General features: G+C 52.5%; 3 protein-coding genes across 12 annotated transcripts in view; 1 reads left to right on the forward strand and 2 right to left on the reverse strand.

The window, feature by feature from the left end:
• Positions 1–4418, reverse strand: part of LITAF (lipopolysaccharide induced TNF factor) — a 112630-nt gene extending 108212 nt beyond the window's left edge. For 2 of the 4 annotated variants that reach the window (XM_079946011.1, XM_079946008.1), the window contains exons 1-2: positions 4294–4418; positions 3775–3946 (exon numbers count right to left, since the gene is read on the reverse strand). The gene's annotated coding sequence lies outside the window, so the exon portion shown is untranslated. Of the gene's footprint in view, positions 1–3688; positions 3947–4293 lie in introns of all 4 variants that reach the window. The other 2 variants (XM_079946010.1, XM_079946009.1) reach the window with 2 other exon arrangements.
• A 161-nt stretch (positions 4419–4579) lies between these two features.
• SNN (stannin) lies at positions 4580–12259 on the forward strand. Of its 2 annotated transcripts, none has more exons than XM_079944792.1 (2): positions 4580–4750; positions 11892–12259. In XM_079944792.1, exon 2 carries the CDS (start codon positions 11982–11984, stop codon positions 12243–12245), a length of 264 nt encoding a protein of 87 aa, XP_079800918.1. In that variant the 5' UTR covers positions 4580–4750; positions 11892–11981; the 3' UTR covers positions 12246–12259. The 2 variants fall into 2 exon arrangements, with proteins under 2 accessions (XP_079800918.1, XP_079800919.1); XM_079944793.1 differs by lacking the exon at positions 4580–4750 and adding an exon at positions 11203–11664.
• Positions 12260–15134: 2875 nt separating this feature from the next.
• Positions 15135–24996, reverse strand: part of TXNDC11 (thioredoxin domain containing 11) — a 66149-nt gene continuing 56287 nt past the window's right edge. For all 6 annotated transcript variants that reach the window (XM_079944783.1, XM_079944788.1, XM_079944785.1 and 3 more), the window contains 4 exons: positions 24584–24726; positions 23529–23638; positions 19809–19889; positions 15135–15803 (listed from right to left, as the gene is read on the reverse strand). In XM_079944783.1, the coding sequence (XP_079800909.1) occupies positions 15161–15803; positions 19809–19889; positions 23529–23638; positions 24584–24726 (977 nt within the window). In that variant the 3' untranslated portion in view covers positions 15135–15160. The remainder of the gene's footprint in view (positions 15804–19808; positions 19890–23528; positions 23639–24583; positions 24727–24996) is intronic.

The following is a 24996-nucleotide window of genomic DNA, read 5'->3' on the forward strand; positions in this document are numbered from 1 at the left end:
AAGGAAAGCAGGGAGTAATGAAGACAGGACCCAAGGTGATGGGGACCACAGGGTGGGGGATGGGATGGGGAACCTCAAGACTGGACTTGGGCCATTGTTAGGGTTCTGGCTTTTGATAAATGGGTGACTTGGTGCGTATCACGTGAGTAAAATAACTGTGGAAATTTTTAAGAAAAGCAGGTCATGTAAGACCAAAGAGAATACGCCATGATCTGGATTATGATCAGTCCATCATTCTCTGCACCTGAAGTTTCATTAGAAAATTACTTAAAATCAAAATAAAAGGGATCCCTGCTCAGCTCGCTGTCTGCCTGCTTCCACGTCTGTGAGATTCTCTGGTGCCAGGACGAGGCTGCATCCTCCCAGTTCAGGGCACACCTTCTCAGAGAGCCCCTGCCACCACACCTCTCACCTTGTTGTCTTTCCGTTTTTCCCTAGCGCATACACTGTCTGATAACCCCTATAGTGTACTCAGTTCTGTGTTTATCATCTGTCTTCCCCCAGGAGACTGTGAACCCCGTGAGAGCTGAGTTTCCCATCTGATTCATGCCTGTCTCCCTGGGAACTAGCACAGTGCTTGGCACAGAGGAGGTCCTCCATAAAGATTGGCTGAATGAATGAAAAAGTGAGTGAATAAATGAATGATTCAGTGAATGGGTGATTAAGGGGCGCCAGTGCCCAGGTGTACGTGTGTGTTTCGGGGGGTGGGTACCGCACGTGGGAATGCAGGGCAGGCTCAGGGCAGGGAGCACCTCAGGACAGCCCTGCCCTCCCCCCTCCCCAAGTCTGCCCCTCATCACGCTGATAACACAGACTCCAGGAATGAAGACCGGAGCCAACCCCGGCCGCCCTCAACCCATGACAACCCAGCTGGACTCTTCCGGTCAACACAGGAGCCCATGGGATATCTCCGTCCCGGTGAGGGGCTCTGTCTGGTCCTGCAGTAAGAGGACTGGGCTGCGAGCGGCTGTGGGGTTCACCTCTGGCAGGTTCCCCACTTCAGCCATCCGTCTTCCACTGTACTCACTGCTTCCATACCCCCGTACCATCTCCAGTTACTTCTATTACATTTTGCTTTAAATTAACTCACTTAGTTTTTTCCCCTGAATAGACTGAATTAAAAAGGAATAGGGGGGAACTCCCTGGCACGCCAGTGGTTAGGACTTGGTGCTGTCACTGCTGTGGTTCTGGGTTCAATCCCTAGTAGGGGAACTAAGATCCCGCAAGCCATGCGGAGTGGCCAAAAAAAAAATTTTTTTTTAATAAATAAATAAAAAGAAATGGGTATGTCACTATCAAAAATGGAAAAGCAGTATCTGCGCCCAAAATAGAAAGTAACATAAACTGCAGAAAAACAACACGTTGTTAAATTCTAGATCAAGACTGTGGATTGCCCAAGACTGTCAGCCCAAGGTCTGCTCCCTCCTGGTTATAAGGGAGCCAAGCCAGTGCTAGAGAGATGCTAGAGAGATCTTAAAGCCACCCACCAGCAAGGGAGGATTTCTCTCCTTGACCAGGATTGCTGTGTGATTCAGAACAAGATGGCGCCCTCTCTGTGTCCCATCTAACCTCGCCCTGCAGAACTCACCAGCGGCTCATTTCTCTCCCTTTGGGGAACTTCCCTCTGGCCAAGCAGTTTTCATTTCATTTTTAGGCCTGGAACCCTAAGAGCTGTGGGCTTGGCAAGGAGGCCCCACTGGAGTCTCCCTGGAGGCTGGCTGAGGCCTCTCTACTCCCCAGCAAACCCCTCCCTTGTCCCAGTCCCTCCAGTGCCCCAAGGGAAGCAGGCACAGGGCCAGCCTGGCACAGAGCAGGCCCGGCTGGGCCCCGGCAAGCCCCAGGGAGCCAGGGTGATCTCAGCCCTTGCCCTTAATTATCTTCCTGGCTAATGAGCATCTGAAAACCTCCATGTCATCTACAGGAGGACCCCTGGGATGCTGGGGGCAGGGAGATTCTACAGGCCAGATGTCACCCATGGAGGGAGGTGGTAGGGGCCCCAAGAGAGGAAATGGGCTTGGGGAGGAGAACTATACTTCCTGCCTCTTTGTAGGGGAGAAAGCTAGGGCTGGGGCAGGCACTTACGGTGGCGGTTAAGTGCAGGACTCGGCAGCCTACTATGCGGGCTCAGATCCAGGCTTGTTGTGCACCACCTGTGACCTTTAGCAAATGCATTAGCCCCTTGCTGCTCAAAGTGTGGTCCCCAAACCATCAGTACCACCTGGGAGCTTGTGAGAAATGCAGAAGCTCGGGCCCCGACCTACTGAGTAAGTATCTACATTTTAACAAGACCCCCAGGTGATTTCTGTGCACATGTGCCACTCTGTGCCTCAGTTTCCCCATCTGTAAAATGGGGATTAAAATGAATTTATGCATACGTAGTGTTTAGAACAGGGTTTGCTGCTATTATTATTCATTCATTGTTATTATTATCGAAGCAACTCACTCTGGGCAAGAGGGATGGCTGGACCCAGGTGGGCTATTCCCAGTCCCCCACCTCTCAGGGGCCCAGAGATGGGTTGTCACTGTGAAGACCAGGAGCCTGAGGCTCACCGAAATGCAGTGATTTGCCCAAGATCCAAATGGGGGAGCCCAGGTTCAACCCCATTACTGTTCAACCCTATTACTAATGTTAAGAGTGAGTGAAATTGTTTCCTCTGCACAAGCACTTGTGGTGCTCACAACCGCCCTGTGAGGTCAACTTACTGTCACCCACATTTTTCAGATGATGAAACTGAGGGACAGAGAGATTAGGGTGCTTTTCTAAAACTACCCAGCAGGAAAGGCTGCACTGCAGCCGGGCAGTCTGACGCTCATCTTCTATGCTATGCTGCATTCCCCCTCTGCTTTTTTCCTCCCAGAACCTGTTCCCCCAAAGTGTCCCTGCTTCCCCTGTCATTTCTTTGACAACCCTAGCTCTGGGGCTCCGAGCCTGCTCCTCCCAAGTGCTCACCACTAATGAGGTCTTTGGCTACTTGAGGCTGGAACCGCAGAGGCCGCTGAAACTGTCTCTGTGGGAAGAACCTGCTTCCTTTCACCCTGGGCTCCCAGGTGTAGCTAATGAGGCAGGAGCCCTTGAGGGCCGCGCTGCCCAGACTCAGGAGCAGGACTTGTTCTGGGCTGTCTGACTCTGGTGTCTGCGGACCTGGCCTGGAGCTGGAAGCTCCTCTGCCTCTCTGTCCCCTCTTACTTTCCTCTCTTACAGCTCCCATCCTGGGCCTGGCCTCTTGGCTAGGGCACAGCAGGGCCAGACCTGGACGTCTGCAGTCTGCCCATTCATTCATTTACTCGACTGGCACGCATCATACTCTTGCAAACGTACAATTTTGAAATGCACAGGCGGGAAAATAACAAAGGGACCGCGCTAGGTGGAGATCAGGGAGGGCCCTCTGAAAGACAGGAGTGGAAGAATGTTTCAGTTGAAGGAAACAGCACAGGCAAAGGCCCAGAGGTGGGAAACAGCTTGGCACATTTGAAGCAGGAAGGAGAGACCAGCGACAGCGTGGCGACTATGGCCTTGAGAGCTGGGCCCTCCATCTTCTCCCAGAGGCCTCTGCTTGAGGCTGGCAAAGACATTTCCAGACAAGACTCCCAGCTTCCAGGATGAGGGGCTCCACCTCCCCCCTCCTGCCTTCCAAGCCAGAGGTGGCGATAAAGGGAACTTGGGCCACAGAGGCCTTGAAGTACCCACCCTTGCCCCTCTTATGGGCCCCGGCTGGCCACAAGGGGGAGTGTCCTCCTGCTGGACCCCCTTCTTGGGTGGACAAGTGGACTAACCGGCAGTAACTCCCAGGCAGACAGGCGTGGCCTCCAATCCTGTCTTCATTATATGCGGGCTGTGGTACTTCAGCACTTTGGAGCGTCTGGAAAATGAGTAGCTCTTCCTTTCCCCGTTGTCTCCATGAAATGTGTTGAGAGCTGAGTACAAGGCATAGCTCTTGGTGAGGGCCTAATCGCGGGGTTATTAAATTAAATAACCATGATTATAAGAGGCCAAGAGGCTGCAAATTCCCCACAGCTTCAGCCCGCAGCAAAATGAGTGCTCTGTGACGGCAGAGTCCTTATTTGTCTTGTTCGTGGCTGTACCCGCGACCACTGGTGTACCCGGCACATGGTCGGTGTTCCATAAATATTGAATGAATGGACAGATGGATGATGAATTAATGAACTAATAAACGAGTGAACAACCAGCTCCCTCCCCACGGAAGGACATTTAACTTAGGGGTCCTGCCTATCTTTTGCTCCTGCCCGGGATGCTGCCGCTCCCTGCTTCCGGGCAGCGTGCCACACTCTTACCTGCTGCGCGCCTCAGTTTTCCCCTCCGTAAGCTAGCGGGAGTAAGGTGAGCCTCTGGGGGGTTGGAGGCAGGGCCCCCAGCCCGGGCCTCGCACCCACCCGCGCCCAATCGGCGCGCTAGGAGGTCGAACCCGCGCCCCGCCCCCAGTTCTGCCAGCTGCGCTCAGCCCCCGCCCCGCGCGCACGTGACCCCGCCCCGGCCCGCCCCGCCCAGCCGTCCCAGCGCGGACTCCCATTGGCTGTTCTAGGAGAGCCCTGCCCCCGTCCGGAGCGGAGCCGGAGATACCCCGCCCGCCGCAGAGAGGGGCTCCTGCGTCCGGACTGTTCGCTGCGGCCGGACCGGGCTGGCTGGCTGGCTGGCGGCTGGCTGGCTGGCGGGCGGGCGGGCGGGCGGAGCCGGGCCCGCGGGGCTGCGGGACGATCGGGGAGATCGGGCCGGGCTGCGGGCGGCGCCATGGTGAGAGGGGTCGGGCGGGCCGGGCGCTCGGGCCCGGCGGGGGCCTGCAGGAGGGGAAGGGGCCGCCCCGGATGGGGTGGGGGCGCGCGGTGGGGGGGGGGGGTCTCTGCGGCGGGGGAGGGGCAGCCCGGGCGGGGGCGCGGCTTCGGGGGGAGGGTCTGTTCCGGGGGGCCGCGCCCGCGGGCGGGGGTTCTTTGTCCGCTGCGCTGCGGCGAGATCGGGACAAAGGAGGCGGCGGGGGGCGGCGGCGGCTTTGCAGGGAGCTGGTGTCCCCCCAACCCAGTGCATGACCCTCACCGCGGCCCGCAGTTCTGCGCCCCAGGCTGGCCGCGGGTCTCCTCCGGACACTTAGGGATTTTTAAAAATAACAGAAGGCGGGGATCCTGGCAACCTCCAGAGTGGTCAGGAGAGCTGCAGAGGTTAGGGGTGGGGGTTCTGGCGACGTCTGGCGCCCATTTCGCAGGTGGGGAAACTGAGGACGGGCCGCGGCGTTTGGTGCCCGGTTCCGTCGGTGGTGACTGTGCGGCGTGGGCATGACTGAGTCTCGTAGTCCCCCGTCCCCTAAGCTTCCCCCGCGCCAAGTCGAGCCGACTGGAGTTGCCTCTCCAGCTGTCGTTTCCCCTCCAGCTGTCGCCCCCTGGGCCGAGCTCCCTCCACCCTCCAGCCTCGCTTAGCTCTTTGGTAGAGTCGGGGAGACAACGGAGTCGCCTGGCAGGGTTAAATGAGAGGGTGCGTGGAGCGCGCCTGGCACTGCGCCTGCACGTCGCCCGCGCTTGGCACGCGGGAGCTGCCAGGGCGCTTATCATCCCTGTGTCCCCAGCATAGAGCCGTCCACCCCAGTCACCCAGACTCTTTGTGTGGGGGCGGACTGGGGTTCACTTGTCCCCCTTGTCCCCTCAGGCAAGGGAGCGGGGAGGCGGGGGTCAAATAATATGACATTTTAGTGTCAGAGTTGAAATCCCGGATTCTGGATCCAGGCTGCCTGGGTTTGAATCCCTGCGCAGTTACTTTCGGGCTGTGTGACCTTGGGCAATTGGTTTAACTTCTCTGAGCCACAGATTCTTTATCTGCAAAGCGGGCATAGTAATAAATCTAGGGTTGTTTTGATGCTGAAAGGAGATTATCTGTGTGAAGTGTTCAGCCCAGTGTCTGGCACATAGTAATTATTGCCAACTTTTGCCAGGCGTCTACTGTTATTACCAAAGTTGTTTGGCAAGTGAGCTGAGCCTAGGGCAGCCTGTGAGAATAGCCAGTGGCTGATTCACAGGGTGGGGGCACAGGAGACTCGGACTGACCTTGGGGCAGTCCCTGGGGTTCTCTGCCTGTGCCAGCTTCCTCTTCTGCACAGGGGAACCTGGGGGGTGCTGGTGCGAGTTTCCTCTCCGGGAGGACCGTGGTGTAATGGGAGGGTGGTGGAGGGTGAGGTGACACTGGCTGCAGAGCTGGGCACAGCCCAGTGATTGTCAGTCTCCCATCCGCATCCCCACTGTTCCTGCCCAGGCTTTTGGAGGGCAGGGGCCTGTGTGATGCTTCCTTGGGTTCCAGTGCCTGCTCAGGCCTGGCACAGAGCAGATATGCCACCTGCCCCCTTGTCATGCCCCGTCCTCCCCACAGTCCTATATTTCTAATCAGAAACTGGGCAGGAAATGTTTCCGGTTTGTGAAGTGGGGTCCCCCGAAGAGACAGAGCCTGGTTTGCTGGCATACCTGATGGCTTTGTTGGGGGAAGGGGCATGGCTTCACCCCTGCGGAGGTGGTGCGTCCCTGTAAGCAGGGCAGCCCCAGAAGGTGGAGGCTGCAGGGGGGGAGGGGTGGCAAGCTGGTGTCCAGCTGGGCTGGGTGACACTCATGATGTGCCCAGTTAAGCGAGAAGAAGGTAGCAGCGGCGTGTCCCTGAGGAAGGCGCTATTTGTGGCACTGGGCCTGGACCAGGCCCTGTACCCTTCTGGGAGCAGGTCCTTTCGGGGGGAGTGAGGGGCGACCCTGTAACACCCAGGAAGGTGTGGTACCTGGTGACACACAAACCCGGTGGCCCCATAGCCCTTCTGTTTTCACATTTCTTATCACTTCTCAGCCTCCGCACAACCTGGCTGCTGAGGTCAAGGCCTCTTTCCCATTTTGCAGGCTGAGAAACTGAGGCCATTAGGAGCAGCTTGCTTGGCTGCGTCACAACAGCTAATTATAGTGAGTGGAGGGATGGTGTGGGTCAAAGGAGGGGACTCTAATCTGCTCTGCTGCTGGCTGGGCTTCACTGGGCCTTGAGTGTGAGAAGGGACCTGTGGAGTGGGGTTAAGGCTTCATTTTGGGGTCCCCTGAAGAGGCAGGGGTAACTAGAACCCAACCCAACATTGGAGAAGACCTAAGCCGTGGGCCTCCGAGGGCAGCAGGACAGTGGGGGACGCCTGCGCTCAGCTTGCTGGTGGCTGATGCAGGGTCTGTCCTTTGAACCCATCGTGGTTGGGGGTGGGGCACGGGGAGAGGTCAGAGGGGTGGTGTCCGCAGACGCTGGGCTTTAGAAAGCTTGTTGAGATCCATCTGAGGGAGGTGGGAGCGGGAGGGTGGAAGGAGGGTGGAGGGTTGGCACTGTGTGTTTGGGGGATCCAGATGGCCTTGGGCTTCCAGTGCCAGCTTTCGTCCTGAGGGAGCTGGCAAGGAGATGCTACAGAGGTTGGGGGGAGCATGGCCCGTCGCCCACCCCTAGAGTGCCCGGAGACTACAGTCCTCGGCTGTGCTCTGGCTCCCAGGCTGGCCTGACCCTCTGCACTTAGAAGACCCCTCCCTTTATTCTGCTGGGCCCCACTTCTGGGTCCCATCCTCCTTTATTCTGTCCAAGTTCACTCTTGGATGATCCATTCAAGCTCTCCACGCCTTAGTTTCCTCACCTGTGAAACTTGGATGGTAGCAGTGAGCAGCGCTAGCCACGGGCTTGTTGGGAGGAGTAGATGATGGTATGGAATAAGTGTTAACTGCTTTGGTGATTGTTCTAAGGGGGTCCAGGTTTCCCATGTGCCATCCTGGGCGTCTACCCAGCCCAAGCTGTGGTCCTCCGCGTCCTGCCCTGTGTGCTTTCCTGGATCAGGGTGAGGGGTCAGCTGACTTGCAGGAGACATCTTAGCTCGGAAGGGTAGGAGGGAGGCCCTGAAGAGATGAAGCAAGGGGTGGGGTCCAGCCCAGGCCAAGAGGGTTCAGAGGGAACTGGCCGGCCGCCCTCATGCTTCAGGTTCCTCTGGGATCTGCATCTCAGTGGCATCTTCCCTCCCCTCCCCTCCCCACAGCTCGTGCAGGGACAGCTGCCCCTCCGTGGGCTTGGGCCAGGCCTGCCTGGGACCCACTTGCACACGTGGCTCCTACCCCCATGCTCAGCCTGCAGTCTGTCCTTCCACGCAGGCTGCCAGCTCCCTTGAGGGGACCCGTGGTGGCTTCAAGATTCGGGGGCATTCGGGGTGGGGGCTGCTGACCGTGATCCCCATGCAAGCAAGGTCTCCTCTGATTACTGCCTCCCCGGGCTTGGAGTGGTCGGTCAGCAGACATTTATTGAGCACCTGCTGTGTGCTGGTAATAGGGCTGGGGATCCAGCAGTGGGCAAGATGGACAGTGTCCTCCTACAGCCTCAGAGTCCACTGCGGGAAGGAGACGGCAGCCAGGGAAACACCTTCCCTCACCCAAGAGAATTTCAGGTGGCAGAGCGCCAGGAAATAAGAGGAAGTAGTACGAGACGATGGCCAGTGGGGGTGGGCTGTGTCTGGCTCCTGGGTGATCTGGGAAGGCAGCCCCCAAGAGGCACCTTCTGAGAAAGTCCCGTCTGATGGGAAGGAACCAGTCACGGGACACTCAGGGAAGAACACTCCAGGCAGAAGGAACAGAACGTGCAGAGGCCTTGAGGTATGAGGCAGAAGGGTGTGAAGAAGCTGGGGAAGTAGAGAATTTGGATTCTCTGCTGGTACCAGGGAGGGTTCTGAGCAGGGGATGACATGATCAGATTTTTTAACAGATAGGTTCTCAGGAAATACTTGCTGAGTGAAGGAACAAACACATTCAAGGGAGGGCCAGGGACTGCAGGCAAGGCATGACTGTGGCCTGGTCACCTGGCTCTACCCGCTCCTCCTGACCTGGGGCAGGGGCAGCAGACAGGGTTTTGAGGTCACCACTCCTCTCAGAGGGTCCTTGGAGCTGGGGCTACCTCTGCCTCAGTTTGCTGGTTGGTGGTTGGTCGTTGGTCCCGGGACCGCTTGTCCCCCACCCCCAGGACTCAGAGGCACTTCCTGGGCTCCTCAGCTGGTTTGGCCCCTGGGGTCCCCCCTCCCCAGGTCTTGCTGCCATTGTTTGATTTCCCACTTCCTGTCCCTGAACCACCCCCCTCCTCCCCAAACACACACACTTCCCCTTCTGAATTGATACTGACTTGCCTTCCTGTCCAGGAACCCAGGGGGAGGGCAGGCACCCCAGCAGGCGCTGGGCACAAGGGCCAGTGGAGAAGGTGAGGCGGGGAGGGACAGGCAGCTAGGTGTGCTCCCGAGCGGGACGAGGGCACAGGGGTTGGGGCAGGTTCACCCAGCTGCAGCCAGCAGGCTCTCTGGGGGTTGGGGGCATCACCTGCTCCATGCGGAGGCCCAAGAGGACAGGCTGAGCAGAGTTGTGGGAGTTGATGGTAGCCCTGATGGTGGCAGGGGAGAGGCCAGCAGGACCTGTGCACTGGGTGGGCACAGAAGTGTGCAGGGCCACTCACGGAGCACACAGCCCAACAGGGGAGGCAGGTGCCAACCCGATGGCCCTGACACAGACGCCAGGGTTGCACGTTGAGGCTGGTGCCCTGGAGGGAGGGAAGGAGTGAGTGCAGCCACAGGACGAAGAGGACTTCCTGGACCATGGGGTCAGGAAGGCTCCCCGCCTGAGCTGGAGTTAACCAGGGCAGCCTCCACATGTTGATGTTTGTCTGGGGTCTTTGGGGAGCTGTCCCATGCCATGTGAGAGGTTTACCAGCATCCCTGGTCTCCATCCACTTGATACCAGTAGCACCTATAACACACCAGCTGTTATAATCAAAAATGTCTCCAGACGTTGCCACATGTCCCCTGGGGGGCACGGTTGCCCCCACTTGAGAACCACTGCACAAGTGTAAGGGGAGCAGAGCATTTGGGCAGAGGGACCTGGCTGGGCAAAGGTCTGCAGGTAGGAAGGAGCATGGGGTCAGCAGGAGAGGAGCAGGGGTGGAGATGCTTCATCAGGTCCCGTAGGTGACTGTAGGGACTTGGGATCTTTCCTCTGAGTGACAGGGGCACTGGCTGCAATGGCCCCCACAGGTGGACCAGGGAGCCTGTTGAGAATGATGGCAGCGGCTTGACCCTGGGGGCAGTAAGAAGGGGGAAGACTCCAGGGATGTCGCCCCCCCCCCGACTAGGACCCCTCTGCACAGGTGGGCGTGGGAGCAGGGCAGTTCTGGGGGTCTTTAGGGTTTTCTCAGGGCCCGGTCCCCGGACAGACTCAGGGGTGTTGACTTAGCTGCCTTTGACCTTCAGGCGAACCTGGCCTTGGGGTGGGGGTGGAGGGCTCCCTGGTGTGGATAAGAATCATTTCTAATTAAGGCTGTCATTGCTCAAGGAGGGCAGGTTCCATCCTGTCTGGAGGGAAAACCTTCCGCTTCCAATGATGTCTACCTGCACTGATGTCTGTCTTCTCCAGAAAAACCAGATTCAGACAGCTGAGCATCGACTCTGCCCACCCTGTGCCCAGGTGTTGCAGGCATCCTCGTAACCACCTGGGTGTTAGTTACTATTATTTGCTCCGTTTACGGTCAGGCAGGAGAAATTTTAAAAGTGCAAGGTCTTGGCACCCAGGGGTGCCACCACCTCCAACCTCAGTGGGTTGTTGCTGTCTGGGCCTTGGGGCATGTACACCCCTCCCCACCGCCACCCAAACCAGCTGATCTCCAGCTGCAGCCACTCCTCGCACTTGCCAGTGGGCCCTCCTGCCTTCAGAGCCTTAGCAGACAGTGTTCCCCTGCCGGGAAGCTCTTCAGGGTCTGGCTTTCCCGCACATCTCGGCATCAGCATCACCTCCCTGAGTTTTGCCTGCCCCGCCCAGTTTAGCATCAAGGCATCTGGTCCCCTATGTTCCCAGCATTACATTCCTGCATTTGTAGCGACAGGTGTTTGGCATATTGATCCGTTTGCGGTCTGGCTCCTGCACCAAGACGCCGGCAGCGGCTGGTCTGTCCCACTCTCCCCTGCCCTCCCCTAAGTTTTTCCAGAGCCAGGTCAGCTACAGCTTCTTTGTGGGCAAAGACTGTTGTCGGCTGCACTCTCTCACAGGTGCTCCTGAAGACTCGTTGAGCTATGTATGTCCCGTTGTCCCGTTCACGAGAGGGGCTGATGTCATTTCCCTGCTTTTGAATCCCTCATCTCTGGCCGTCTTGAAGCACTTTATTATTATTATTTTAATTTATTTATTTTTGGCTGCATTGGGTCTTCGTTGCTGCGCACAGGCTTTCGCTAGTTGTGGCGAGCGGGGGCTACTCTTCGGTGCGGTACGCGGGCTTCTCATCGCGGTGGCTTCTCATGTTGCGGAGCATGGGCTGTAGGCGCACGGGCTTCAGTATTTGTGGCTCGCGGGCTTAGTTGCTCTGCGGCATGTGGGATCTTCCCAGACCAGGGCTCGAACCCGTGTCCCCGCATTGGCAGGTGGATTCTTAACCACTGCGCCACCAGGGAAGTCCTTGAAGCACTTTCAATCTGTGAGCAGTTACTGAACACCTAGTGGTGCTGGACTTCTAGAACATTCACCTTAAACAGGCCCTCTTTCAGCCTCTGCTGCAGTGGTGATGGAGGTCTCGGGTGCCCCCTCTCAGGTTCCTGAGAAGCCTGTCAGGTTCCTGGCTGAGCGAGGATGACTGCCTGTCTGGTAGCAGAGGCACTGAAGGTATTAAATGGAAGTGGCTGGGTTGAGTGAGGAGAACGCTGGTAGCATCGTAAACAAAAACACCCAGCAAATGCCAACCAGTCTGTTTCTCACTAGGATGCGGGCAGGATGGTCAGGCTTAAGAACTGATTAAAAATAGACCCCATGGAAGAGCAAGCCCGAGCGTGTGAGCTGTCAGGGTCCCCAGCGGAGTCCCCAGTGTAGCCTCATCTTGCTCTTTCTTTCAGGGCTCTCGTGTCCAGCCTGGGTTCCAGCCTCACTGAGCCGTCCCCACCAAGACCTTCCTGCAGAGGGCCCCCCCCGCTCAAGCGCTAACCATGTCCATCATGGACCACAGCCCCACCACCGGTGTGGTCACGGTTATCGTCATCCTCATCGCCATCGCTGCCCTGGGGGCCTTGATCCTGGGCTGCTGGTGCTACCTGCGGCTGCAGCGCATCAGCCAGTCAGAGGACGAGGAGAGCATCGTGGGGGATGGCGAGACCAAGGAGCCCTTCCTGCTAGTGCAGTACTCGGCCAAGGGACCGTGCGTGGAGAGGAAGGCCAAGCTGACCCCCAACGGCCCTGAAGTCCACGGCTGAGCCGGGATGCGGAGGCTCCTGGACCTGTCTGCCGCCAGCCAAGAGACGCAGTAGGGGCGAAACCACAGACGTGCTACCATCTGAGAGGAAGGGTTGATGCTTGCTGGCATGGCCTCACCGGACTTCGTCATCGCATGCACCGACTCCTGGGGTCCCGGCGGTCCTGAGCCAGGGCTCAGTGGCACTGGGCAACCCCTCAGCCTCCTGGTAGGACTGCCCATTGCAGGCAGTGGGCAGGCCTGACCTTGCTGGGGCTCATGGCCCCACAGCGCTTTTGTTACTTGAATGTTTAGCTGAGCCTGTTTTTGATGGAGCTACTACTGTAACGCGTGAGCTCACAAGCCTGTGAACTGTAAATAGGCCCCAGAAGCACGTGCTTAAGCCTCTCTTGCTGATTTTTTAAAAAATATAGAGCACATGGGACTGTCCGTACTAACGCTGAGCTGAGTCAAGGCGGGAGGGGGGGTCTTAGACTTGTAAGGCCCACATTGCACTTGGCGGGGGCCTCAGATACACGTGTGTATGTAGAGAACGTGACACGTCGGCTTTAAGTCTCGCAGCTAACCTGTTGGGGTGCTTTGGCGATTTCTGCTTTGTGAGCAATGAATGGGAGCAGCAGCACGTCCCGCCCTCTCCTGCTCTAGGTAGATGAGGTTGTAAATGCCAGTTCCTGTTGCTAGTGGAGTGATTGCAAGGAAGCTACTGCAGCTGCTTGGGAGCCGGTGAAGGACGAGTCAGGGCCCGAGGCCCGAGTCCCAAGGCTGCCAGGCGTCCTAGTGGCCGAGCAGTTTCTGGCCCCCGTGGTCTTGAGCATGCTGAGCACCCTGCCCCCCACCCAGCTTTACTGAGCACAGGCTTCGCTAGAAACACCAGAGCCGCGGTGGCTACCTGAATCCCAAACTCAGTTGGCCCAGGAAGGACAGAACATTGTGGTTTTTGTTTGTTGTTGTATTTAATATCTTCTGCACTGGAAGGGGTGGTGGGGGGTGCTTGGTTTCTTCCCCCTGCCCTTTTCACAAATTCGCTTCCTTTCCTCCCAGATTCCCACCCACCTGCTGGGTCCTGGATTTCATTTTCCACCTCCTAGGTGGGCCACCTAGGAGGGTACCCTGACCTTACTCTGAGAGCGCCAAGTGTCACCCTTGTGTGCCTGTACACACAGGAGCCCCCAGCAGCCTGTGCTTAGTGGGCACCCAGGGGAGGGGGCTGGGGGAAGAGGGAGTTTCAGGTTCAGGATTTGGTTTTCGAAAAGGTGAGGAGTTTGGTGGCTCTTGGTCAGGCCAGTAATTCCCACCCTGCCCCTCCGAGATGTCCCTTGTGTATACTTCAGTGAACTTGCTTAGGTTTTTAATCCCACCACTGTAAGCACACCCTAAACTATCATGATTAAAATGTGATTTGTGTCTGCATTCTCGGGAATAAACTGGAGGCCAGCTCTGGGTGAGCTGGGGAGCGCTGGCCCTCAGCACTTGAGCTGCCTTGCCAGCAGCATGGGCAGGGAGCTCCCAGGTCGCCAGGGGCTGCCCCCTATTCCCAGCTCCCCCTCACAGCTCTGGCCTCCTGGTCGGGCGGAAGGCGGCTCCTCTGGCCTCATCCAAATCTCCTCTAAAAAGCATGTTGAACTAATCAACTTTCTAGAACCCCTAGTAGGGAGCTTAAGGAACACTCCTTTTAGCGGCGTACCCCTAAATTAACGGTCAAACATTAAGGTGTATAGCTTGGGGGGAGGGGAGGAGTAGCTAGTTAGGCCATTTGAGCTGAAGGCAGGATTGAGACAGCACAGGTGGGCTACTAAGGAATCCTTAGGAGGCAGCCGGGCTTTAGTACAGGGGAGGAAATGCCTTTGGCCCCCACCTGGGGATGGCCAAGCATGAGTCAGGCTGGAGACTAGCAGAAGGCCCTGTAAGCAGCACACAGGGTGTGGGCGGGAGGAGGGGTCAGAAGTTCTAAAGGGGTCAACTGGAAGGTCAGGGAGAAGGTGTGTTTCCTAATGAAGGACATAAGAAAAATGGGGCAGGTGTAGGGGTGTTCGATCCATTCCCCTCACATTTCAGAACTTCAGGCTTTCTACCTCTACTTTCTGCAGCCGGCAGCCTGCACCTAAGGCTGTCTGTCCTTTACCCAAGTAACCGAGGAGCTCCCGGGCCTTGCATTTTCAGTCCCTGAGCCTGACCCTGAAAATGACCATTGCTTGACTGTCAAACTCACCCTGAGCTTCTTACCATGGCCGGTGCAGTTTCGGTTTTGAAAAGATGAGGCATCACTTTCTCCTCAGTTTCAGTCCTGGAGGTTCCTTATCCCACGACATCTGTGCCATTTGCATCAGGCCCATCAGCACGGTGTCAGTGCCAGGTGAGGGTCAAGGGCATGGTGGGGCACTAGTGGGGTCTCTGGAGGCAAGTGGAAGTGCCTGCAGAACTGGTGACCAACCACATAACACCTCTCACTGTTCTTGGTCAACAGCTACTTTTTTTTAGCATAGACACCAGAGCCACACACTCAAATGGCTTAGTTAAGTTATGACCTCTCATTGAATTCTTTCTGAATAGCCCAACTGTTGTGTCCAAGTTTTCTGACTAGTCAGTCAGGACATTAGCCTTTCATTCTGCATGTCATTGCAGAAGCAACAGCAGGGGGATGGGGAGGGAACGCCGACGCTGAGCCACTAAAATATGGACTAACTTTTCAGACAGATCTTCAAGTGGACTGTGCTACTGTTTTTGTCTCAAAGCTACCAAGTTTGTGCAATAAGTGGAGGGGATGTCATCCCTGTTCAATAAAAGCTGAATGACATTCAAGCTGATTTTCTAGACCACTGAGAAAATCTTTATTTACAATAAATTTCAATAAAATTTGCATAAATATATTCACAATGTATAGTCTTCACCTCTGATTTCTTCATGTTATTTTCAAAGTTAGTCTGTCCTGTTCTCAGTGCTCCTTTCGGAGGCCAGCGTGGAGCTGACGTTGGAAGGCGGAGGGGTGCTGGCTGGTAGCCGGGGGGTGCCCGAGGGCTTGTGGTAGTCCAATCGCACCTCATCCAGGGGAGCACGGTCTTCGGCCCCGTCCCTGCCCTCCAGTTTCTGCTCCATGGTGGCCACCAGGATCTTGAGCCACGTGTTCTCGGTGAGGAGGTTCTCCGAGGCGTCGGCCAGCTCCTGGAGCTTGCGGGCCACCTCCTCAAGCTCCCGGGTTTTCTGCTCGTACAGGGCCTGCAGCTGCTCGCTGTGCAGCTGGAGCAGGCTGTGCTGCCTCTCCAGCGTGTGCTGCTGCCGCCGCAGCTGCTGCTCATCCCTACGCGCGCTCGAGAGCCGGGCCTCCACCTGCCCCTGCGCCTGCTGCAGGGCGCTGATCTCCGCCCTCAGCTTCTGGATCTCTCTCTCCAGATGGGAGATGTGCCCCTGCTGCAGGACGGCCTCTCTCTGAAGACACTCTTTGGTAGGAGGGTTAACCAAGTTCTGGGGGGCAGAAGCAGGGTCTGAGTGATGCAAAATGAACCTCAGCAGATTTGGAAGGGTGATGGGAAGGTCTTCGGGGTATTTCACACTTAGGTCCTTTCTGGAGAGAAAGGGAAAGGAGTCAAAGATAAGAGAGTCACACCAACATTCTTAGTCCAAAACCAGACTGCCGCCGAAGGTCAAGCTGCTTATTTCCTACCAAAAGTCAGCCAGCATGGAAAATGTCATCTGGCAAAAAAATTTCTACAAAGCTGAGGATGTCCCATATGCTGCTTCTGTAATTAAGGTGGTTTATCTCAAAGGTGTGTCTGTTCCTGAGGACAAAGAGCTCAGTTTCTGTTCACAACCTTCCAAGAAAGATAAGAACTCGGGGCAGAGCGGCCTCCCTGTGCTCTCAGACGCCCAGTGGCGCGTCAGGAAGGGTGTCCGGGGGCAGGACTGCCACCCATGTCACTATTGTGGCCATCGACAATGCTTGACGAGATAGGAAAAACCTCCAACACTCAGCCTGGCTCTTCAGCAAGCATTTATTACACATTATCCGAGGCAAGAGTTCTCAACTGGGGTAACTGTACCCTCCCTTCCCCAGGGGACACTGGGCAACATCTGGAGACACATTTTATTGTCACGATGGTGGAGGTGCTACTGGAGCCCCACCCTTGACAAACAGACCAAGGGGCTCTGAGGAATTAAGGTTGCCGGGCCCTGAGAGCAGAGAATAAGGAAGGAGGGTGACATATGAAGGGGATTTTCCCCAAAGCTTTGCTGCAAGTCCTGATGTACAAATTTCCTTTTTAGAACTTGTCATCCAATTGTCTGATGACCAAAATTTCTACCACAGATACATTTACCTGTGTATACACCACCTGGCTGCAATAAATCCAAACCAGCAGCTTTAGCATGAGGGGGGCAGACACCATCCAGTGTTAAAGGAGTGGAGGTGAAGGGCACGACTCCGGGGCCCACCCGCCTCTGGGGCCTCACAGGACTCCTCTGTGGCCTGCACTGCCTTGTCTGTAAAGGGGGGAATATGAGTCTCATCTACCTCAGAGGACTGCTGTAAGGACTGCATGAGTTACCTGAAGGCTCAGGGAATGTTAGCTTGAAAAAAAAAAAAAACCAACCACATTGTTCCTTAGAGAAACTGACCAGAAATCCCTCATTAAGAGCTTGCACACCCTCTCCACACACAAAGCCAGTGGCCAAACACCTAAGAAAAGACAAAAGGTGTTCTATCAAAGAGTAGCCCTTTCCCCATGAAATAAAAATCACAGGGAAGTTAAAGTCAGGTATGTCCCATTTTATATGTTTATGGAAACTTTCAGGTAAATGGAACAATTTTTAAACTTTGGGGGTAAGTATATAACCACGTTTTCCTTTAAAGCATCGTTTTCTTAACATGTACGCTTTCTCCAAGTGGGGCCTCCCAGTCATTCAACTGACAACCAAGAACATCCTGGCCCCTGTGAAGTGTGGGTGAGGATGGACAAGCAGAGGCTGGATCCACCCCTAAGTTCTGCAACACAACCTGGTCTTCTAGGACAGAGCAAATGTGAATCATCCCCAGCAAAGAGCTTAGTGCGTGTATCTGGAGACATTTATAGGACAGAAAACGATACTGGTAAACATGCTATTTTAGAGTTTCTGGAGCAATCTCCATGAACCTACCTGATGGGTGTGCTAAAATGCTTTCAAACTTCTTGGAAGTAGCAAGGATACAGAGCGTCAACAAACTGCTTCCAAAATGGTAATCATTTTGAAAGTGTAGTGGTAAAAGGTCCCACTGTTTATTTGACTCTGGTCTAAGTTCACCAGGAGTATGTGTACGCACCTCTAGCGTGTAAAAGGCTAAATACAAGTTGACCAATGGGGTATAAGTTATCTGCTCCAAAGAGGGGCTATAATACTGAGGGAGGGTGGGCTGCTCCTCTAAAGAAGTGAGGTTCTTCCCCAGGGGACACATCAGAATGAACCCCCCACCCACTTCTGATCTCCTGGCCCAGGGCCGGGCCAGAGCACCTGCATTTTGGAACGTCACACCGAGTGGGAGAAGAAGAGTGGTTCTAAGGTGCCCCTGCACAAGAAGGCAGCCTTGCTGGGAGCAGGAGGTAGTCCAGGCTGTGCACTGTGGCAGAGGACAAGCTCCTTCCTATGGTTTCTTTCATGATCATAAAATACAAACAACGTGCTCACTGAGTACAATTTGCAAAGGATATAAAAAGCATACAAGAGGCAACCCTGTGACCATTGGTAACCTTCACTCCTCCAAAATTATCGTCAACATCTTGACACCTTCCCTTCTGCACACATTTTAACCCAGTGCATGTGTAAATTTATATTTTACCAAAACGCATATATACTTTTATATTCTTTTCACTAAAAATAAGCATGTGCCCTGTGAAGAAGGTCTTACTGCTCGTTATCAGTTTTTCGTTTCCTCTTTTGTGAGCTGTCAGCTTTTTGCCCTTTACCTTCTGAGTGAACTGAACACTCACTTTAGACCAGTTAATGAAGAGCTTGCTTCACTTCTGATTACCATTTATTTTTAGGAAATAAGAAAAATTCCATTCCAAAGCAGTAAGGCTTTGGTTTACCAAGTTCTCTGCATTAGAATGGAACTGGACAGTCTACTATTCAGTATTTACTTTCTTGACTTTTCAATACAAGGGAACTAGGAAGAGGCTGTAGCAGCGACCTTCCTGCAGGGCATGGAAAATGAGCTCATCTCTATGCTGACTCCATCAGGCAACCTCAGAATGAAAGGCACTCAACCCAAACGCGAAACAATTCCAGCTGCTGAGAACCTCTTTGTGCAAAGGCATGTGCTGGGTGTTACGACGTCAATGTTTTTTCCAACTATGATTGAAATTTGAAAATTATGGTGTGTTAAACTTCATGCCCCACCTCTGTCCCACACACAATGAAATTACTTGTGTTATTGTCCACGGTTCCTGGACCGTGTGGCACCTGCCTGAGACACTTCTTAAAAAGAAAAAGGCTCGTCACAATACAGTCAGCAGTAGAACTGGGTGAGTCACACTCTGTTTTTAGTGTGTGATTTGACAAGACCCTACTACCACAGGAAGTATTCCAGCAAAAATTCTTTGAGATAAGGGGGAAAAACCAAGGAAATGATTCAGTACACATGAAGGAAGCACTCTCCTAGAGAAGCATGAAGAGCATGGCAGTGGCTGCAATAAACGGTAAAAGCGAGCGCCAGAGAATAAAAGACATGTGAGTTAGGGAACGTCACTAAAATCATCCTGCAAATGCTTTTCCCTATAAAGATATTGTCAAAGCCATGTGACTGGGTCCCTGAGGACCCATCCTTTTAAAAACAAACAGGAATCTGTACCAAGAGAACATCTGGTTTATCAGGCTTTAAAAGGCCAAGAGTTAATTTCCCTTCTACCAAAACATCTGGATCCACATTCGCTAACTGCCAGGTCACATCCCCTTGCTAACGGCCCATCCCTGCTCGCTGGGCTTTCAGGGAAGCTGCCCTGATCACTCACCTTGGAGCACCACTTAGACAAATGTGAAGAGATCAAGGTGACAGCCCCGTCAGGTGACATTCACAGAAGTCTGCACACCTGGGGAGAAGGCTTCTTGAGCCCCAGTATGCGGGTGCAGTGGGTAGAAGGGCCTCTGTTTCCTCCTTGTACCAGGGGGCCGAGGTGGCCATCCGCAGGGCTCAATGACAAATGACTCATGTAGAAGCGGGCAGGCCGGGCCTGACTCCCTGTGAGGCCCAACAGTAAGCTGTTGTTTTGCCCCACGTGAACCTGGGGCTCTTTGCTGTCAATCTCAGCACTCACTGTGTGCTCATAAGGCCAAGAAGGTGAACAAGTTCCAGTGGCCACATTCATACTCGTGTAAAACACACTCTGGGAGGGGGCAAACTTAAAAAACTTCCACACCTGACATCATGACACCAAAGTCCTTTTACCCTTGGTTCCCAGTGGCACATTTTTTGAACATTTTATTCTAAATACTTTAGTAATAAGTAATGATGTACACTTCACTTCTGTGAAGTACCTTAAACCCATTTCATGTTCAGCAAAAGAATCTCATCTGCCCAAATATTGAAAAACTTCAGCTTTACCTGTTACAGGGAAAAAATAAGACAGTAGGAAGACGGTCAACCATAAATTCCCAAGGAAGATCATTCTGAGATACATCAATCCTGGCAAAGGGAAAGAACAGAAAAAGCAAAAGATCAGCCCAAGAAACTCCAACTTGAAAGGATCTTCTCAAATAATTGAAGAACCCAGGGCACTGTCTGCGCCCACACAAGACTGGCCCCTGGCGGTGAGTGCACCACTGGGTATAAGGCAGGCACAGCTTGTGGGAGAAGCAGCGAGACTTCCAGGACGTGCAACTGTCCACCTAACTCACTGAGGGAAATGTCATGTCTTGAAAGTAAATGTAGAATCCCCCCTCAAAAAAGCCTCGCTGACACCTCAGGAGTAGTCCACGCACCTGACCAAATCTGGGCAAGTACCTTAACCGTTGGATCAGCTCTGGAAAAAGGAAATCATTGAGCAAAACACATTGAGCCTCTGAAAACGTAAGAAAACAAGATAAGGAAGATTATATTCTATATTCTGTTAAGTCTAGACAGAGGCCAAGAAAGTTGTATTTTCTTAGCAGATTTTAGATGAATTTTCTAATACAGCAAATGACATCTGTGCTAAATGAGCCAACCTGTGCTTAATTACCACTGAACTAGGTGGGGGCCCCTCCTGCAGTCTGCACTAAGCTGGGCCTGCAGGAATGTCTCCCCACCTGCCCCCAGGGACTGCTCAGTTGCAGCAAAAGGAACATCCCAGCAGGAAGCGAAGCAGCAGGGCTGCTAAGCCAGGTGTCAATATTCACAAATAGTGCATAAAAAAGGTGGAAATGTTTTGAATCATTAACTTGACAAGAGTCTTCAGAGAAGTATAATTGGGGGCAGAGTGGGGAGGGGGGGAAATCAGTGCCTTGAGTTTGTCCAAAAGGATGAAATACACTTTAAAAAAAAACTGACATAACCATGGCTTCCCTGGTGGCGCAGTGGTTGAGAGTCCGCCTGCCGATGCAGGGGACACAGGTTCATGCCCCAGTCTGGGAGGATCCCACGTGCCGCGGAGCGGCTAGGCCCATGAGCCATGGCCGCTAAGCCTGTGCGTCCGGAGCCTGTGCTCCGCAACGGGAGAGACCACAACAGTGAGAGGCCCACGTACCGCAAAAAAAAAAAAAAAAAAAAAATGACATAACCAAATCATAATGGTTTTAAATAGCTTCATTAACAGAACAGTACTCCTGCCTCTCTGTCTGTGAAAGCCTACCTAGAACATCAGAGTTTCTATTTTATTTATTTATTTATTTTTTTGCCATATGCGGGCCTCTCACTGTTGTGGCCTCTCCCGTTGAGGAGCACAGGCTCTGGACGCGCAGGCTCAGCGGCCATGGCTCACGGGCCCAGCTGCTCTGCAGCATGTGGGATCTTCCCGGACTGGGCCACGAACCTGTGTCCCCTGCATCGGCAGGCGGACTCTCAACCACTGCACCACCAGGGAAGCCCAGAGTTTCTATTTTTTAAACAAATGGTGTTGAACAGTTTATTCTATAATCAAGTGTTTCTTTCTCCTGATTTTTACTTCAAAGAAAAACCAAACTGTAAAATTAAAAGAAAAACATTTGTAAACATCCACTCAGAATCCCATTGTGCTGATTGGGACCTTCTTTCTGGGATTCTCATTCAGGATTTGGTGTATATGCCTACATACTGATAAGAGCAGAAATCATATTTCATACTCTATTCTTTTCAGTTAATTGTATGAAAAGCATTGTCCTAACGAAGGGGTAAAAATCCCATCAAATGCCCAACCATAATTTACTTAACCATTTTTCTACTGTTGGACATAAATAATGCTGCAATGACCAGCACATGCTTCTCTGCAAGTCCTACTTCCTTAATTCCCCAAAGTGAAATTAGCTGGATCAAAAATGTATAACCATTTTTGCTAAAATGTTGTTAAGACGCTTTCCAAAAAGTTTATGCCAATTTACTTATTCTGTTAGCTACATCTGACTGTGCCAATTTTATTTTATCAACACAAGATTCTACCACTTAAGAGTATTCCTTAATTTAATAAGTATAAATGACACTTTGTTATTGTTTTGATTTACATTTACTAGATTATAATTTCCCCACTTGTTTATTTACTCTCTTCTCTTACATGAAAAGCTGTTCATGACCTTTCTTCACATGGCAGTCCTCAGCTGTTTCTCCCTCCATCCCCCATTTTTTAAAATTGTGGTGAAATATACATAACATTTACCATCTCAGCCATTTCTAAGTGTACAGTGCAGTGGTATTAAGTACATTCATAATGCTGTGCACCCATCACCACCATCCATCTCCAGAGCTCTTTCATCTTGCAAAACTGAAACTGACCCCATTAAACAACTCCTCCCCCTTCTCCCCTCCCCCCATCTCTTGGCAACCACCATTCTGCTGTCTCTATGAATCTGACTCCTCTTGGTGCCTCATATAAGGGAAACCATACAGTGCTTGTCCTTTTGTGACTCATTTCACTCAGCATTAATATCCTCAAGGTTCACTCATGTTGCAGCATGTGTCAGAATTTCCTTCCTAATTTTTAGGGTGGAATAATATTCCATTATATGTACAAACCACATTTTGCTCTCAGCAGTTTTCTTAAACCATTTTAATTTCTCAGGGTCTGGAGCATGAACACCTGATTCTGAATCCTGCTCCCTCATTTACAGGTTGTGTAACTCTGGGCAAGCTGCCTAATCCTTTTGAGCCTCAGTTTCCTCCTCAGTAGAAAGAGAGTGGTAATCATACCTGCTCCACTGAATGCTCTAAGGATTAAGTCAGATAATATGTATATACAAAAATCTCGCAGCATAGTAACTCCTCAAGTGTGGCTCTAATCATTACTTACAGCATACACAAAAGGTAAGACATATACGCTGTAAAATACAGCTATCGTCCTTTTGTCAGTTTTATTTTCGTTGCACATTTTTCTAGTGAAATCTGTTCATCTTTCTTGCATTATTTTTTCAACTGCTTCATTTTGGCAAGTTTTCACCTCTCAAAGGAACTAGCAAATCCAATATTCTAGCTTCTGTTATTTTTTTCTATGATTTGATCTTTTATATTTAAATTCTATCTGAAGGTTTTTTTTTTTTTGGGTGGTGGGGAGAAGATATAGCTTAAATCTAAATAATTTTCATCTCAGACTGCCTACTACCTGATCCAAAAACTCTTTGAGCCTTGTTTTTACAAAACAATGGTTTAACATTTTTTTGTTTGCTACACATACACATACAGTACCAAGGAATCACAAAACTAGAACATGCAGGTATCAGCGAATCTTGCCTCTTACTTTTAGGAATGAGGAGGGAAAGGAGACCTGGTGGGGAGATTTGCTCCAGGTCCCAGGGCTGGTTGGCAGCACACCAGGGACTGGCCCCCTTTTGCTGGGCTAAGGCCCCAGTGCCATGTATTCCAGAAAGCTGGCCACTTGGGGGGCTATCCGAGCAACCAGGTCAGCACTAATCCCTCAGAACTGCACTCACCCTCCTATGAACTCAATCAGGACTAAATACACTCAACATCATGGAAGAAACACTTAGCATTCATCAGGAAAACTTTGGCTCCAATGAGGTTTTGCTCACAGCTTTAAGCTGACAATCAACCAAATCTTACCCAAGGTCAACAGAAAATGGGCAGACCCTTGCAGGCCATAATGGCTAAGCTGTAAGGAGGAGTGAAGGCAGGCACACAGCGCTGCAGCACGGGCTTCCTTACCTTGCCACAGTGAATGTATCTGCAGGCAGGAGCCGAGCTAGCTGGATAAAGATGTGATTGAGGGCTGGACAGAAGCCGCACCACTGTGCATAATAAAGCAGCAACACGTCCTATGGGAAGAGGAAGACGGCTGTTACTGGGCTGCTCAGGTCCTCACTGTGCTTAGAACCGGGCAGGCATTCAATGAATGTTGCTCATGCACAAATTACAGTGAAAATTTAATCTTCAGGTATTTTCAATTATGTGATTTTTAAAAAAATAAATTTATTTATTTATATTTTTGGATGCATTGGGTCTTCGTTGCTGCACTCGGGCTTTCTCTAGTTTCGGCGAGCAGGGGCTACTCTTCGATGCAGTGCGCGAGCTTCTCACTGCGGTGGCGTCTCTTGTTGCGGAGCACAGGCTCTAGGCACCCGGGTTTCAGTAGTTGTGGCGTGCGGGCTCAGTTGCTCTGTGGTATGTGGGATCTTCCCAGACAAGGGCTCGAACCTGTGTCCCCTGCATTGGCAGGCAGATCCTTAACCACTGCGCCACCAGGGAAGCCCTATGTGCTTTCTTAAGGACGTTTTACAATCACAAAACCACCATGTAACTCACATGTTCTGCAGTAAGACTGTCATGTGGTCAATCTTTTGTACATCAAAACCAACCACCCCCTGGTGGTGCAGTGGTTAAGAATCCGCCTGCCAATGCAGGGAACACGGGTTTAAGCCCTGGTCTGGGAAGATCCCACATACCGCGCAGCAGGTAAGCCCGCAAGCCACAGCTACTGAATGAAGCCTGCGTGCCTAAAGCTTGTGCTCTGCAACAAGAGAAGCCACCGCAATGAGAACCCTGCGCACCGCAATGAAGAGTAGCCCCTGCTCTCCGCAACTAAAGAAAGCCCACGCGCAGCAACAAAGACCCAACACAGCCAAAAATAAATAAATTAATTAATTAATTTAAAAAACAAGCAAACCAAAAAAACCCAACTGCTCACCCCGATGACTGCAGCTTTGGAAATTATTATAATAGGGACAGATGGCTTGATTTTTGCCTCGCTCATGATTCTATACCTGTTTTTGAAGGACTACTTCCCAAAAGGTATCCGTTGTCACTTCAGTGATTAAACGCTGAGATGGGAACTGTGAAGAGTCACTTCCAATAAGATGCCTTTTCAAGGGACTGTAGAGAACGCTGAAGTTTTGAATGAAAGACTCTGAAAATAAGGAGAAAATGAGATCAGTTCTTCTCTCAGTACAAGGAGAGTAGTTGGCCTACTTTCAACTCCACATCTAAAAAATTGGGCTGGCTTCGCAGGCCCACATTTTTAACACTTCACCTACAGGCAAAACCCTGAACGAAGCCACCCGGGGGGACAGGGGGTAGCTTTGGCAGTAGTAACTCAGCAGACAGCACTTTAGCTAACAAAGCACCACTCGGTGTCCCGTGTTCTACTATGCAGGGACTAGGAATTCGATGCTCCTTT

Source organism: Stenella coeruleoalba (assembly GCF_951394435.1).
Source record: "Stenella coeruleoalba genome assembly, chromosome: 15".
NCBI lineage: Eukaryota > Metazoa > Chordata > Mammalia > Artiodactyla > Delphinidae > Stenella > Stenella coeruleoalba.